The 15,294-nt window shown below is 50.6% G+C and overlaps 6 protein-coding genes across 6 annotated transcripts; 2 read left to right on the top strand and 4 right to left on the bottom strand.

Moving 5' to 3' along the window:
• Positions 1-662: 662 nt before the first annotated feature.
• On the top strand, positions 663-3,406 carry CABS01_03498 (uncharacterized protein; the record flags this gene model as incomplete). The annotated part of the gene is made up of 5 exons (XM_060536873.1): positions 663-843; positions 909-1,041; positions 1,103-1,331; positions 1,386-2,871; positions 2,946-3,406. 5 exons carry the CDS (start codon positions 663-665, stop codon positions 3,404-3,406), a joined length of 2,490 nt encoding a protein of 829 aa, XP_060392792.1.
• Positions 3,407-4,062: 656 nt separating this feature from the next.
• CABS01_03499 (TRI15) lies at positions 4,063-4,979 on the bottom strand (the record flags this gene model as incomplete). The annotated part of the gene is made up of 2 exons (XM_060536874.1): positions 4,063-4,744; positions 4,807-4,979. 2 exons carry the CDS (start codon positions 4,977-4,979, stop codon positions 4,063-4,065), a joined length of 855 nt encoding a protein of 284 aa, XP_060392793.1.
• A 776-nt stretch (positions 4,980-5,755) lies between these two features.
• Positions 5,756-7,612, bottom strand: CABS01_03500 (uncharacterized protein; the record flags this gene model as incomplete). Its single annotated transcript, XM_060536875.1, has 6 exons — positions 5,756-6,269; positions 6,327-6,611; positions 6,675-6,792; positions 6,853-7,039; positions 7,111-7,538; positions 7,591-7,612. The coding sequence occupies 6 exons, from the start codon at positions 7,610-7,612 to the stop codon at positions 5,756-5,758; spliced, it is 1,554 nt and encodes a 517-aa protein (XP_060392794.1).
• A 1,335-nt stretch (positions 7,613-8,947) lies between these two features.
• CABS01_03501 (uncharacterized protein) lies at positions 8,948-9,514 on the top strand (the record flags this gene model as incomplete). The annotated part of the gene is made up of 2 exons (XM_060536876.1): positions 8,948-8,967; positions 9,049-9,514. 2 exons carry the CDS (start codon positions 8,948-8,950, stop codon positions 9,512-9,514), a joined length of 486 nt encoding a protein of 161 aa, XP_060392795.1.
• A 354-nt stretch (positions 9,515-9,868) lies between these two features.
• Positions 9,869-12,508, bottom strand: CABS01_03502 (uncharacterized protein; the record flags this gene model as incomplete). Its single annotated transcript, XM_060536877.1, has 1 exon — positions 9,869-12,508. The coding sequence occupies one exon, from the start codon at positions 12,506-12,508 to the stop codon at positions 9,869-9,871; it is 2,640 nt and encodes an 879-aa protein (XP_060392796.1).
• Positions 12,509-13,712: 1,204 nt separating this feature from the next.
• On the bottom strand, positions 13,713-14,378 carry CABS01_03503 (uncharacterized protein; the record flags this gene model as incomplete). The annotated part of the gene is made up of 1 exon (XM_060536878.1): positions 13,713-14,378. The coding sequence occupies one exon, from the start codon at positions 14,376-14,378 to the stop codon at positions 13,713-13,715; it is 666 nt and encodes a 221-aa protein (XP_060392797.1).
• Positions 14,379-15,294: the final 916 nt, after the last annotated feature.

Genomic DNA, 15,294 nt, shown 5'->3' on the forward strand with positions numbered 1-15,294 from the left:
ATTTGATTTAAACTTCGCTCGCTTGCTGGCTTGGCAAATCATGTAAGCCGATGTGCATGTACAAGTGAGCCAGCGTCGTCCAGATAGGGCAAGCGAAATCAAGATGCATTTACTCTGGGCGCTATTTTCGTGCAAGGAAATATCTTCGACCCTCAGCCCCGAGTCCAGACACCTCCAGATTCTTTTGACCCGCTGTTCGTGCTTGACAATGGATTCAGCAGTCCTGGTTCTGGCCCATGACTGGCTCTGACTGCGAAGAGATCAGGGCCTTATCGGCTCTGAATTCCCTCAAGTAATTTGCCATTTATAAAAAACAAAAGCAGAAAATACCGCAGGACAGTTATACAAACTAGGATATTGATTAGCCAAGAGAAACTAACGAATAACCTAAGATCTCACTTCAACTATGTTCTGCTACGCTCTTTAGGCAGCTGCTTTTGACAGCCCATACTCCGGAATCAACAGCGAATGTTAGCAAAGACGTGTAGTGTAGTCTTTCACCTCGCAAACAATCCTTTGTCTATCGAAGTCTCTGCGCATAGGTTCAATTGTTAGGAGTCAAGTATATAACTTGTGTCCCCCATTGTTAGTCGGTCCATTTGATGTATTAGCCCGAAAGCAAGCTGCTAGATTCTCAGCAAAAGACACTATCCTTCGCAAATATGTCGTTATCCACATCCTCGCGACGAGGGCAGCATGCTCTAGCAAAAACTGCTCTCTGGCTCCTTGGGGCAGCACTTTTCTCGCCCTCTCATGCTCTTACGCTGAGACAGAGTGTCGAGCCCCCTACGAAGCTTCCGGAATGGGCTACGGAGAACGATCTTCGCCACCAACCAGCTCTTGGTAAGATCGCTTCTTGCAATAAAGCTGGTAGCTGCGTGTTTTCCCACTGCTAATATCTTTTCAAGACTTTGATACTGATGGCTGCTACAATGTGCCTGCTATTGGCTGCGACAAGCGTGTTTCTGAGGGTTTATCTGAAGGTAGTGGCGAGTGGCAAGGCTGCCGTGACGAGGCTGATCTTGACAACTCCAACGTTTAGTAAGTTAGCTCCTCGATCATCATTCACTCGACTGTTTGATGCTGACCAGATTGGCCGTAGCTCACGGCAGCGATGTAATAATGGCTGGTGTGCTTACATGTATGACTACTACTTTGAGAAGGACTACGCTATCGGGCCCGGTACTGGACACCGCCACGACTGGGAGCATATCATTGTCTTGATTCCAGATGACAGCACCGTACAAAAAATAGTATGTGCCTCGGCACATGGCGGTTACGACTGCAAAAATGCGGACGAGGTGCGATGGCACAATGAAGGCCATCCCAAGGTATGATAGTAACTCTGAACCCGTGGTCGTTCATCGCCTAACGTGTATTGATAGATTGTTTACCATAAAGACGGGCCCTCAACACATGCCTTCCGATTCGCAAATGAAGCGGATGACCAATTGGAGAATCACAAAAAGGAGTGGCAGCTGGCTGATTTGGTCAGTTGGAACGGGTTCCCTACGCCGGATCATCGCAACATTCTAGAGAACCATAATTTCGGAAGTGCAAGTTTCGGGATAGGTCATCAGTTTGCGGACAATTTGGGGAAACTCGTTGATCGACAATGTGACCAGCACCCTAGTGGTCAAGTCATTTGCACCAATCCTCTTCTCCGAATTGAGTTTGACAAAGACATCGACGAGGGCTCGCCTGGCAACCTACCTCCTAATAACGGATGCAATCCTCCCTCTGACCCTGAGCCCGAGCCTGAACCTGAGCGACCAGACCTGCGTGTGCTACCTTTAGGAGACTCGATTACCAACGGCTTCGGTAGCAGCAGCAACGCCGGGTACCGTGGCTACTTCTACAACCTCGCCACTGAGGTTCACAACGTTGTTGACATGATCGGTTCCGTTCGGTCAGGCGATGCCGACGATGCCGACCACGAGGGCCATAACGGTGCCACAATCGCCGAGATTTCCGGGTACGCAGAGCGCGTTCTCTCACAGCGGCCCAATGTTGTTCTGCTACATGCGGGCACCAACGACATGGGCAGCGATGCTGGTGCAGTTGGAGCTGTTAACCGCCTGATGAACCTGGTGGACATGATCATCGCCAAATGTCCCGATGCAACCGTGCTCGTGGCCCGCATCATACCATCCACCTCCACAAGCATGCAAGCTCGTATCAACGCCTTTAACGACGGCGTTGAGGATGCTATGAACGCCCGCGCGGACGACGGCAAGAAGGTGCTAGTCATTCGCATGGACGAAGCTGTCGGCACGGCGGATCTGATCGACGGGCTGCACCCCAACGATCTAGGCTACATTATCATGGCTACTAACTGGTGGAACGGCGTGCAGCAGGCATTCGAGAATCGCTGGATCGACGATCCTGTTGCGGGTCAGCCTCCGGACAACGGCGGTGGCGGTGTCGTGTGCGGGACGGTGCCCACCTGGATCCCTCAGGGCACAGTCGCGTCCGGCGGTGGGCTCGGAAGCGCGGCCCTCGAAAATAACGCCACTGCTGTCTTCATGGCGGATATTGACGGCGACGGGCGGGACGACTACCTCCACGTCAGTGAGAACGGCGAGGTTTACATGTACTGGAATATTGGCAAAGCTCCCGACGAGGGTCCAAATGCTGGTAAGGTTCAGTGGCAACCTGTCGGTGTTATTGCGAGTGGTGGCGGGGCACAGGGACACCAGGTTCGCTTTGCTGATATCGATGGTGATGGTCGTTCCGAGTTTATCTGGGTCAAGGATTCTGGATCTGCGACGGTGTGGTGGAATAGGGGCTTCGCCTCTGATGGCCAAGTCAAAGTCATCTGGGGTCCAGGCGCCGGCGAAGAGATCGCCACGGGCATTGGAGACGGCCAAGGTAAGTCGCTACTTTACTTCAGTCACTGCTTTCTTCGGTTCAAAACCAAAACTAACCTCAACTTTGATGTACAGGTGTGCGCTTTGCTGATATGAATGGCGATGGGAAAGCGGACTTCATCCACCTCGCAGAGAATGGCGCGGCTACCCTATACATCAACCAAGGGCGTCGCGAAACAGGCGGCTGGGGATGGTGGAACTGGGGCGTGATCGCTAGTGGAGTCGGCACCAGCCGTGAGAACATTCGTTTTGCTGACTTGAACGGTGACGGTCGTGATGACTACATCGCCGTTGAGAGTGCCACAGGCGGGCTGAAGGCGTGGTATAACCGCGGCCCGCAGAGCCAGAACTGGGCTGCCGTCGCTCCCTTGGTGTGGTGGAACCCGGGATCAATCGCTTCCGGAGTAAGCTATTTACCAAATTGGTCAACCTCGAATATGGTGACGTTTGGGGACTTGAATGGAGACAGTAGGGACGAGTACTTATACATTGGAGTCGAAGATTCGAGTGTTTATGCATTCCTCAATGGATGCTGAGAAGTAAACGTAACATTCTAGATAAGTAGTTCTCATATCTAAACTTAGTACTCACTTCAGTAATGATATTTCACCCCTGCCTTCCAGGAAGACCAAGGCAAGATGGCCGAGCGATGTGAAGTCGTCCAGTCTCTTCTCTCCCTGCCTGTCAACTAGAAAATCTTCAAGTCGGCGACTGAAGCTGCAAAAGATGGATGTCGCGCGAGACGACACGCGCACTCGAGACTGCGAAGCTCGACCCGTTGCTACTCAGGATACAAACCCGCCAGGAAAATCAAGGCAAGATGGCCGAGCGGTCTAAGGCGCTAGCTTCAGGTGCTAGTCAAGTAATTGGCGTGGGTTCGAATCCCACTCTTGTCATATTTCTTTTGATTTTTGGCCCTATGAGTAGCTATGTCCATCATCTCACCATTTTAGCATAAAAACAGCTGTTGAAACTCATTGTGGTTGACATTGAAGGCATTTTCAAAGTTGGTCCTGGACATCGGCCGGCCAGCAACGGCTTTGGGTCCCACTTATGCCGAGTCCGGGCTTCCGCTCCGATCCAGCACTGTTTCCGTGCCAGAGTAATGATCTCTTCACTCCAGCCATGACACAAGGAATAGCAACGTTTTCGAATAGGGTGAAATCGATTGATAAATATTGCAGACTGGCCCTTATCTGGCCTTCATTTGAATCTTCATCTTCTGCGCCACCTGCTCGCTGTTCCAAGTCTCTTGCTGTTTCTTCGCCTTGGCTACCACAGCCCTCTGTTGTGGGAGCGGCAAGTGCGACAAGACCTGTCGATCGGCTGGGCGAAGCGTGGCTAATTGCTTCTCGAAAATTCCGTTCCGCTTGACGGCTGCTGCCGTCAGGCCCTTCTTGCTATCACCACTTGCTGTCAAGGCTGTCGATGCGTCTTCTCTTAGTGAACTTTTACCAACCAGCAGTGAGTCGCTGGATTTCCTCTGGCCTTGAGTAGACTTCCGGTGATTTTTAGCTTTCTTCCTATTTCGGTTTGATACGACCTTTCCAGATGCCAACTCTCTGCTGTCTTCGTCCGAGTCGGCGAAACGCCAGCATCCAAAATTGTCCTCGCTGTCTCTGCCACAACTAGAGCCGAGATCATAAAAGTCTCTAAATTCTGAGTCTGGCTTGCCAATGTCGATCCGACAGTGTGACTTGCCCGTCATGTGCTGCCGGACGGCCTGGGCTGTGTTCCTGACGGAGCTGCAGTAAAGACACTCCTTGTACTCGACCATGACGAGATGACAGTATTTGATCAACGTCTCCAGGTCTACTATCAGACTTTCGAGATTTGGAATAGAGAGCCCATGGCGCTTCTGCATGTGCAGCATGCTTTCTGCATGTGCAGCATGCTTTCTGCGAATTCTGTGCTGAGCTCATTGCAAAAGAGGCACTGGCTGGGGTTGAAGATGTCCTGGGGCGAAGTGTCTTCGCCGGATGATTCAGTGTCATGTTCATCTGTGTCTGATTTTGAAAGAGATGCCTCTTGAAGTCTTTTGCTGAGAAATTCAGTGGCGTTCTCGAGTTCGGCGACGGGGATCGACCGCGAGACCGATAGTTCTGACATGATGAGATGATGGAGGCTTCTTGAGCTATCCAAGGAGTGTCTTGCTGGACGTACAACACCTCAGCGACGGGGGAGAGATGAGGACTTGGATCATGTACATGCTGATATAAAATGGGACTTCATGGCATTTTCACCGGTCTTATAATGTGCGGTAAAAATACAATATCCACGAGCACAAGGTCTAGACCCAAGTTCGTTGGATGGAAGGAAGAACAAATGGGCCCAGAACGCCGCTGAAGTGCTTCACGACCTTCCTATTTGCGTAACTTACCGTATGACTGCATAAATAGTGCTCAAAGAGGCAGTGGAGTGGCGGCACGGGATACTTTTGGTAATCAACCAATAGGTCTTTCGCCGTGTCCCATGGAGGAGATTACCAACAAAACAGACTTACTCATATTCGGTCAGCTAGAAACTCTAAGTATACGAATACATGTAGCGAATGTGGGCAAAACAGGATGTCACGAACGGCGCATTTTCATGTTTCTTTGGAGAGGGGTTCTCTTCAATTTTTGTGGCGTGACATCGAACAGAGCAGAGCTACGTCCAGGGACCTTACACTCTAGAAAAGTGGTAGTACATGGTAGACTTACATTACCAGCGCGATTGAGAATCAGGCTTGTGTGTATAGCAACATTCATTACCATGGCATTGATACTACTATAGGTACCTTGATCAAGTGCAGCGATTGAGCTAGACCATCATACTCAAAACAATTCTTGGTGCATTCCACATATCAAGTCAAATTGCCTGAAACTACATAAGGTCAAAGATGATTATCTAGAAGGCTTAATGACGGGAAGACTAGCACAAGGCCAGGAAGGGTTGGTCTCTGGCTTGCCAAACTCGACATTGCCAACAATGGTGTAAATGTTGTTGCAGAGCGGCATCTTGACGTAGCCAGGGACGCGAATGCCGTTTCCAAACCACAAGCTGGATCCCTCGCTAGGCTGTATGTTGGTGTAATTCATGTTGAAGTTGTTGTTCATCCGGCCGCCCTCGACCCAGCCTCCATACACAGCGGCGACGATATCTTCCTTTGTGACACCACCCCACTGCTTGCCGTCCATGGTGTCCGTACCAAAGAGGGCAGAGAAGGGGTTGTTTTCACTGGGTCTGATGGAGGGGTGACCGATGCTCAACTCCACACCCTCGTTTCTAATGTCGAGAAGGTAGAAAAGGGCGCCGTTGTAGCAGGCAGCAGCCCTCTCGTGTGAGTCGGCAGGCAAGAATGGCCAGAGAGAATCGTCTCTCTCGGTCTTGCCCATCTTGCAGGGGAGACCGGTTTGGCTGGTGCTGCATGTTAGTAACGGCTCGTTGGGGTGCGCTAGAGAGTGGGCAACATACAGGACGAAGGGTCTCCGAGCCGAGGGAACAGTCTCCCAGGCAGCAAGCATGAGGTTGGGGTAGAAGAGCTTCTTGATCACCTTGGACATCTCCCTGAAGTCAATATCGTCGGGGGTGGCAGACATGAGGCCGTTGTCCAGCGCGGCAGTCAAGAACTTGATCGTAGCGTCATCTCTGGGAGTAAAGATTCTCTTGAGGTACTCGACCTCAGCTGCCTTCCAGCTGTCGAACACGTCGCCCATCATAGCAGACAATGTTCCATAGGCAGGCTTGGGTGAAGCACCTCTGTTTGCTGGCGTCAGTGATCCGAATCATCGTGAGCTATAATTTATGAAGTTTGAGACTTACGGAAGGAGGAAATCCTTTCCAATAGCCCAACTGGTGAAGATTGTGTAACTGCTGGTTGTGGTGATTTGAGATCGCATTGTCTGAGTGAGGAAACTCTGGAACAGGGCCGAGTACACAACTTTTCAAATCGTTAGCTTTGATGAACCAATGACATTAGAGAGTTCTTCGGGAGACTTACAGATGTTGTTGGTGTAAGCTTGCGCAATACCAACGACTCCGTAGATGACGTTGAGCATAATTCTCTGCATTCTCGCCGAAGAGTCGCTCTCTGCAAGAGGGACAGAGAATTTCTCGGCAAAGAGACCCATCTCGGACTGAATGTCCATCTGTGCCTGGTCGAGAGCCTCGAAGTACCGACGGTGGAACTGAGTCGGTCGTTAGTCGCTGTTCGCACACGTACAACATGTAACGTCTTCCATTGGGATGTGGGACTTACTTGGTGCATCTTGGAGAAGGAGTTGAGAATCAGATGGCCAGCGGGGTACTTGGTATCCTCGCACGTCAACGACGTTGAGCAAGGCACGTCAAGCAGCTGCGTGCATCGCCACATCTCCGGGCCGCCGAGATACCACGACGCGAACTGGCTAAACTCGAACTTGACCTCGTTCGGGCCAGAGTCGTACTCCTTCCAGGCCTTGAGTACCTCGTTGAGGGCCTCAGTGGCGCCGGCTGCCGCCCATCTCTTGTCAGGCAAGGCCTTTGCATCAATGACCGTACCTTGGCACTTGACGGTTTTCCAGTCCACGGCGGCGGCGGCTAGAGCCGTGGCTGAGGATAGCCAGACGGCTACGAATGAGAGGCGCATTGGGAGAAGGACTTCGTATCGAGACTGAAGGGACGTAGAGGGTTGCAGAGGAGCTCTAGCTGCGAGTATCAGCTTGATCCGAAGCTGCTGGTGACTGACATAGTCTTATACATTCCTCATCAGGCGTCTCCATGATGGGCAGTCAGTGAACTCAGAAGTCTGGGGCGACGACACATAGTGCTTGCCTGACACATCCTTAGTCCGTCCGCAACTTTTTCGCTGGGAAAACCTAGACTTGGCAAATTGTGGAAATTCAGTCTGCGGTAATTGACAAGACTTCACGATTGTCTCTCCTACGGAGGTTTCCGAAACTTTGATCGAAAATCTGATTAGATGTGATTGATCACTTTATTTCCGTTAATCTCGGTGACTGATCGGCAATAAGGCGGATTGCTGAGCACGGGAGTTGTAACAAGGATGGGGGCGTTCTGAAAAGTTTATCTAGACTTTAGTACGGACATTGACCAAGACCTGGCTCGACAAGCTGGCTTGCATCTCTAGTAATTAGAGTATGTGCTATTGAAGTGTCACTGGCGAACATTTTCGAGGGATCAAAAGAATCATTGACGACTGATACGGGGCAACTCTTTCAAAGTTCTGCATCTTGAAGTCAACCCTTTTCTTCCAGGTTTATGGCATTTTGAGGTAACGGGGACATGAGTTTCTACTATCGCCAGCCTGGAGAACATCGTCATATCTCTCCTTGCTAGGCTGGCTTTACAGAAAGCATTGAAATGGTGGAACTATCCAGGTGCTCGCGCTCATGTTAGATTATAACGACGAATCACTTCGTGACTAACTCGATCACATAGCTGGGCAGAAAATGGCATTTTTTTCGCCTTTTTGTTTACCGCATGTTTCGCTATCCTTCTCATTCCTCGCTGGGTTGATCGCGGTTTTGAGAGCTGATCACTGATGGGGCCAAGCGTTTTTGCGTTTTTACGTTTCTTTCAAGTCTGTGCTTCTGACAACGATCAACAAAAGTTGTTGCCAAGACCATGTTGAAAAATTCAGAAAAGCTTGTCATGGGCATTTTGCCCTGTCATCGGCCCAAGCATGAGCTGATTTCTCGTAGGCAGATCTAGGTTAACAGTGTTGTTGGTTCGATGCCCGGTACCTGTCTACCCTGATGGGCAAAAACCTTGTCCTCCCAGGACGAACTCCTCCGTCGCAGAAAGAGCGAATATCTCTCGGAAATGAGCGCCGCTGTGCGACAATGAGGCGGACCATGACTGCAAAGAAGAGGTGGATGAGGGTGCGAGGAGAAGCTGACGGAGACCGAGCCGATACGAAGGTTGTCAACCGACTGAGACTAGCAATAAGTTTCTACATATAATAGAGCTGTGCTGGAGCCTGGCTTTCGAGCCCGTGGCCATTTGTTTAGTCCTGCCTCCTTCCATTCAATACAACCAGCACTGGGTCGAACTTCTCCATCGAACAACTCGTAGTTTACAGATCAAGATAGAGAATGTTGCTGTTCACGAAAGCGTAAGTTACCCTCAACGATCAAACACAAATGCGACATGATACTTGTAAATTCGAGAAGACACTTTGCTAATATCACGGCAGCAACATTTGGGCTTGTTTGGCTCTGGTCCAGCTATGCTCTGCCACCGCGATTGACGTCACCGGTCTCAGCCCGCGTGGTGCCTACCGCGACGACTCTGGCAGTTCAGACTGTCTTCAAGTTGGTTGTGATACCTCGGTCTGCGCCAAAGACCCTGTCGATGCTCTTGCTGTCGCGTCGAAGGGAGTGAGCCTCATCTTGGGTCCCGATTGTGCTGGATGGGCTGAAGGTAGTCCTTCCGTGGTGCAGGGGGACAAGTCGTGCCCTGCGGGAACACAACTCTACCGTGGAGATTTGAGGGTTTGGCGCGCGTGGAACAATGTTGGAACGAAGTTCACAACCACATTCGTTGCATGGGAACAGTTCAAGGGTGCTACTTGCTGGGGTAGGAAGGATGTCACTTGCGTCAAGGGCCCAAAGCAAGTCCCGGATCCGAACACCGGCTTATGCGGACCATGGGCTCTGTAAACTGACTTCGGGCATCACTCGAAGGGATGACATGGGAGGCTATCGAAGAGACAATCGCGCAGTTGCATAGATAATATCAAACCTCAACGGCACACAAAGAAGAAATCTTTTGAGTCTGGCTACTTTTACGTCGACACTTGAATCACCACCATATTCCCCTCAAGTCCTGTCGGCTTGAATGCAAATGCAACGCTCGGGTGGCTCAAAACGAATATGGGCAAGACTTGATCCATGAACATGATCTACGAAGATCTGTTCAAGGCACTGAATGCAAAGAGTGCTCCAGAACCATGGTTGATGTCCGCCTCAAATGTAGAGAACGTCTTATGGGGAGGCAGTATGAGAATGGATACATCACCCACGGCCTAGTCGGGTATCAACCCTGACCGCGCCATAGTGCTTCAAGAATCGTCCCCAAATAGGAGGAGAATACAGTCTCTTCCTGCCAGCTCTGGCTATGGGCCACAGGACCCGGCCAGCTCCATCCTCCCAACCAATGGGCCGCTCGCCACCGTAAGCCTGCTCGAATTCGGGAGCGGCACTCATGTAGCCCGGGTCAACAGTGTTCATGGCCACGCCTAGCTTCCAAGCCATCGGCGCCTCCGTCTCCGTAATCATATTCAGTCCAGCCTTTGACATATTGGTGTGAACATGCTTGCTATTTTTAGCGGAGCTGCGTTGAGTTGACTCGAATATACCTTCTCTGGATGAGACGTTGACAATGTGACCACCTTTTCGCATCGAAGGTAGCAACTCCCGGATCAATATCAGAGGCACAAAAGTGTTGACGCTGTGTGCCGTGATGACATCCTCATAAGGGATCTCCGAGAGTGACTGAACCCAAGATGATGGGGCTGGTGTGTCTGTGCCAGATATTTGCAACTTAGACATTGAGTCGGAAACGGACGTGCTTTTCGGAGCTGAAGGCCCAGCAACACTACCAGAAACCTTTCCTTTCACCCCATCAGGAAGACTGCCGGCACCACCTCGTACACGGGGTGTGTAACCTTGGCGTATGACCACACCTTTTCCATCGTCCGACGGCTTGCCAAGAAGAAACTGCTCATGTTCAATGGCGCGTTCCTCTTTCTGAAGGGGATCCGTAAGAGTTTGAGCGGCGTTGTTGATCAGATAGTCAAGATCCCATCCTTCTTGCTGTAGAACTTTCTTGATGCTTTGGACCAGAGCGAAAGCATCAGCTGCTGCTCGGAAATCCGCCCCAATGATCCTCAATCTCTGGGCCCAGTCATCAAAGTCTGCCTCCTGCCGGTATCGCGAGAGCGCATCTTCGGGATAACGTGACGACACGATAACAGCAGCACCGCAACGGAGCAGCCGCAGGGCCGTGTGGAAGCCGAGATTGACGCGTCCACCAGTAACGACAGCGGTCTTGTCATTTAGTGACATGTTCTCGGGTAGCGACAAAGCTCTTTCCGCGAGATTGAACTCTCCACAAGGAATGCACATCGATCCCAGTTCTGGATGTGGGTTATCGAGAATCATGCGGCAGACGTAGCAAGTTCGTTTCCGACTGCCCATTGGCATATGTCGGTGCACCCGATCATACGGATTATCGTTAGCGGCTTCTGAAGGCGTATCGGAGAGTCTTGTCTTGATGGTCTCAATCATTTGCTCGAATAGCAGTTGGCGCATACCTGGATCAAGGATGGGCCAAAGGTGGAATGAAACTCTTTTAGATTCAGCTGAAGATGACGGAGGCATATAAAGAGCGAGAAGGCTGGGCAGCTCTGTTTCGTCTTTTGCAGCCTTTTTCGACAGGTCAAAATCATATCGTAGTTGGTTTGCGACATCTTGAAGTCGTGAGTTCGCGATGAAGTGTTGATAGTCGGACGGTCCCAGAAGAACACTTGGGGGGTCCTCGGCCACTTCAGGAGGACTGGCAATTCTCTCCTCGGAGGGCTGGTGTGCAGTGCTCTCCTTGATACTTGAAGCTAGTTCGGGGAATCGACTTTCTATTTGTTCAACGACACGCATAAAAGACTCAAGCCACTCCAATTCTGCCGGAGTACTAGGCATGGTGTTCTTGAGCTCTTGAAGTCTCACCCCTTTAGTCGAGCTCAAGCGCGGGAGGGTATCTTCGAGGATGCGAATGCTTTGGATGCCGTCTCTTGTCTTCTGTAGGTCCAAAGAGTAGTCTAGCTCTTCATTGACAGCATGAAATAGCTGGAGACACCAGTCGTATGGTACCAGTATTGGGTGGGCGTACCGAAACGACCATAGTGTACGTCCCGCTCTTCGAGCGTACAAACGTAGTTGCCGAGGAACATGAGCAATGTTCTTCCGTGGGGTTTGAGGTGCCAAGGGAGTCTTCAGGTACATTGGGAACTGCTCGTAGAGATTGGCCAGACGGTGGAGCTCTGATGCCTTTTCATCATTGAGAAGTATCTGTGCCTCGGCAAGACGTGGAATAATTTCGACGCAATCGTCAGGTTTCCAGCCTTTGGCGCGAAACCCCGCAACAGTCCGTGGATGTTGGAAAGCTGTTGAATCTTTGGGTTTGGGTAGATACTGTATGACGGCGTAGAGCTTGGTGCCACGATCCCGAAATTTTTCCTTGTGAAGTATCATCCTGGAAAAGGCGCGCACCAGGTCATCTTCGAGAACAGCTGCGGGACGTGGCCAGTCCGGCAAAGCAGAGGATGAAGCCTTGGCATGTCGGGGCCTAAATTCAGAGTCTGGCTTCGTTGCCATAACGAGCTGTCCCTCTGATAACAAAGAGAGCCTGTTCAAAGCTACCCAGGATTTTGCTAAGTGGCCGAGATGTTGATCGCGTAGTACCGCCCATGCTTTGCTGTTGCCGAGGGCTGATTGAAGGGACGTGCCGTGAGGAGAGTTTGCGCCATACTGAGTTCCCAGAAGGTCGAGGATGCGGTGATATGGGAGGTCGGCGAGGACAGGCTCAATGAGCTCAGCCGGGGTGACCGAGAGCTGCCGGGCGATTCGAACGATTCTTTGAGGGAGTAGGTCATCCATCGTTCTCGTGAAAGATAATCATCTAACCCCAATGGAGGAAGAAAAATCGGGCAAGCAGAGTTCAGATTGGATTGCCAGGTCGAAGTCTGGCTTAGTGACGTTGTGGACATGTAACTGCCCTGGGAAGCTGAACGTGATTGCTGTTGATACATATAATTTAAATGTCGCCAAGCAACGGAGATGTAACAGTAGAAGTGACTTGACAATGAGGAGAGAAAGGTAGGATGCCAAGACAGTCTCCAAGTTTCTATTGGCTGTGATGACTTGACGGTCAACTGTAGAATGCTTACACCGTACTTCCATGGTGGTAATCCGAATCGGGAAAATGCACGAACCCCTGGAATGACGCTGCTGACGGCTGCTGCCTAGCGTGGAGAACACTGGCCTCATCAGCACCATGAAATTGAAGGGCGCAAGTTGGAGTTGCAAGGTGTTGCAGATTTCCACGAGCCTCCATGCTATTCTGCTGCGGGTTGTCAACATGTCGGGTCAGACCAGATCGGTCATTCGAGATGGGAATCAAAAGGTCGACTTGTAGAAATGTCGGAGCGAAGGGCGTGGGTGAGTCAAATCAAATCTGCTACTTGTGCTATTTTGATGCCCTGTCCAGTGCAATCGCCCGATCGAATCATGTAGCAACACCAGCGATGTACGCTCAGCCCCTAGTCAGACGCTGCACTTCTTTTCTGGCCAACACCCATACTACTATGGTTATGCTCTACATCGAATCAGGAAGGTTTTCGAACCTGATCTTTGGCTCATTTGTCACATGTTATCGCATGAACATCGCCCGCTCTCACTCCAAGCTTGATAGCGTCTTAAGAATCTACATGTACGCATATTGGAAAAGGATAGCTGGGGATATTGGCGTGAACCAATGACTCCGCAGAACGTGGATGACTACATGGTTACACAAATTCCGATTCAAAAGCACAAACGATTTGGTTCAGATCATTTTCATAGTTCCTCTGTCGCGACGGTAGGCAGGTTGAATTCCACAAGGCTTGGGATAAGGGTGCTAACTTCCTGATGTGGCCAACCAAGCGAAGGACGCATGGAAAAATGGATAAGTTGCAATATAAAGCTCACATTGCAGACATTCCGGTCACCACAGGGACCCATTGCTTGAAGTTCTTTCGTTCTTATCAAACACATGCATAAAACTATCCAACTCCGTAATTCCATCAGTAGTCGAGAACTTCTTTCAAACTGTCTTGTGCTCAGCTAAAAGATTGACAAACTGGTCTATCTTTCGTTTCCTCGTTTCTGGACGTTTCGTCGTCTCGATCCGCCACAGGAAGGCATACCGCTGTGTCTTATTCAAAGCATCAAAGAACTTGTTTGCCTCATTGTTGCGGCGCAACGCCTCCGCAAAGTCTGAAGGCACTTCCATCGTGCTTGCAGAAGAGTAGGCTCGATCCCATCGCCCATCGGCCTTGGCGGCGTTAACCTCGGCCTGTCCAGCTGGTCTCATGCGTTCTGCTTGTGTCAGAGCCGCAACTTTGTCAACGTTCCTCTTTGACCAGAGGCTGTTCTTCCGTCGTGGTGTAAACCTCTGGATAAAGTGCTGCTCGTCGAAGGCTTTGCGTTGCCCGTCGATCCAGCCGAAGCAGAGCGCCACATCGAGCGCTTGATCATACGTGACTGTTGGCTTTTCGGCGTTCTTTTTGGAGATTTTGAGCCAAACGCCCAGTGCATTTTGGTACGAGTTCTCAAGGTAGCTCTCCCACTTGGAGTGATCCTCGAAGAGCAGCGTTGGGATTGACTCCGAGGAGTTTGGTGGAATAATTGCATTGCTAGCTGGCATAGGTAAAGATCCCGCTTTGTCCTTGATCTCAGCTTGTAGACTTGCTCTGGTACGTCTCGGCATGGTCGTCGATGAGAACTTTGGCTGGGGGTGTTGCTGTGTACGGCGTTGGGCGAGAGGGCTGTGTAGCAGTGATCCTTTGCTACACCAAAGACTTGTATACAAAGACCTCGAGTTTGATTTAAGAGTCGTTTTCATGAGTAAGTAAGCCAGGGGCCCATAGTTTGGCAGAAGTGAGATGTTGTGGAATGAAACTTTGGGGTTGGAATAAGGCACCTGGATACCCCAAAAGCCACCTTCCTGGGTTCAGGCTAGTCTACTTGGGGACGGCGGCTGCAGGTACCCATCTCCGCTACGGGTGTTAGGGGGTCAAGGGACGGAACCCTAACCATAGTCTTGGTAATGAGTTTTCATGCCGATACTCCGTTTGACATCTTTCCAGATTGTGTACAGTTCCTTAGACTAGAAGACCACGGATATAAGCTACAGATTTGCAGACTTGCAAGTGATAGAAATGACAAAATCCACCTGCTACTGGTTGTGTTTTGGAACTATGCCTGCGTGAGTTTGTGTGTATGCCTTGAATACGTCAGCTTCCGTATATAATTGAAAATCACCATGGTCAACGTATTTTCGAACAGCCAAACTCAGACAAGATACTGCCCATTCTTCCCACGGATAAAGTTGACGTGTCGGACGGAACGAGGCAAATAGATAACCTTGCGGCTTCATTCTTGGCACTATCAGTTACCTCAGGCCGGTCGAACTATTCTTCACTCCCGGTTCACAACCTTCAAAACCTATCTCCGGAAGCGAAAGAGGTGCCCGGATGGTTTGCTTCATATAATTTGCTCACGATGTCGGCGAGAACAAGACGTACCGGGCTGGAAGGGTGTCAAAACCGGGAAGGTTCTTGCTGCTGACCCTATATAATCGCTTCTTCTGCAATATTTCTTTTGCTTTTCTTTCCAACTGGCAT

This window comes from Colletotrichum abscissum (genome assembly GCF_030869225.1).
Source record: "Colletotrichum abscissum strain IMI 504890 chromosome Unknown Scaffold_6.1, whole genome shotgun sequence".
In the NCBI taxonomy this organism is placed as follows: Eukaryota; Fungi; Ascomycota; class Sordariomycetes; order Glomerellales; family Glomerellaceae; genus Colletotrichum; species Colletotrichum abscissum.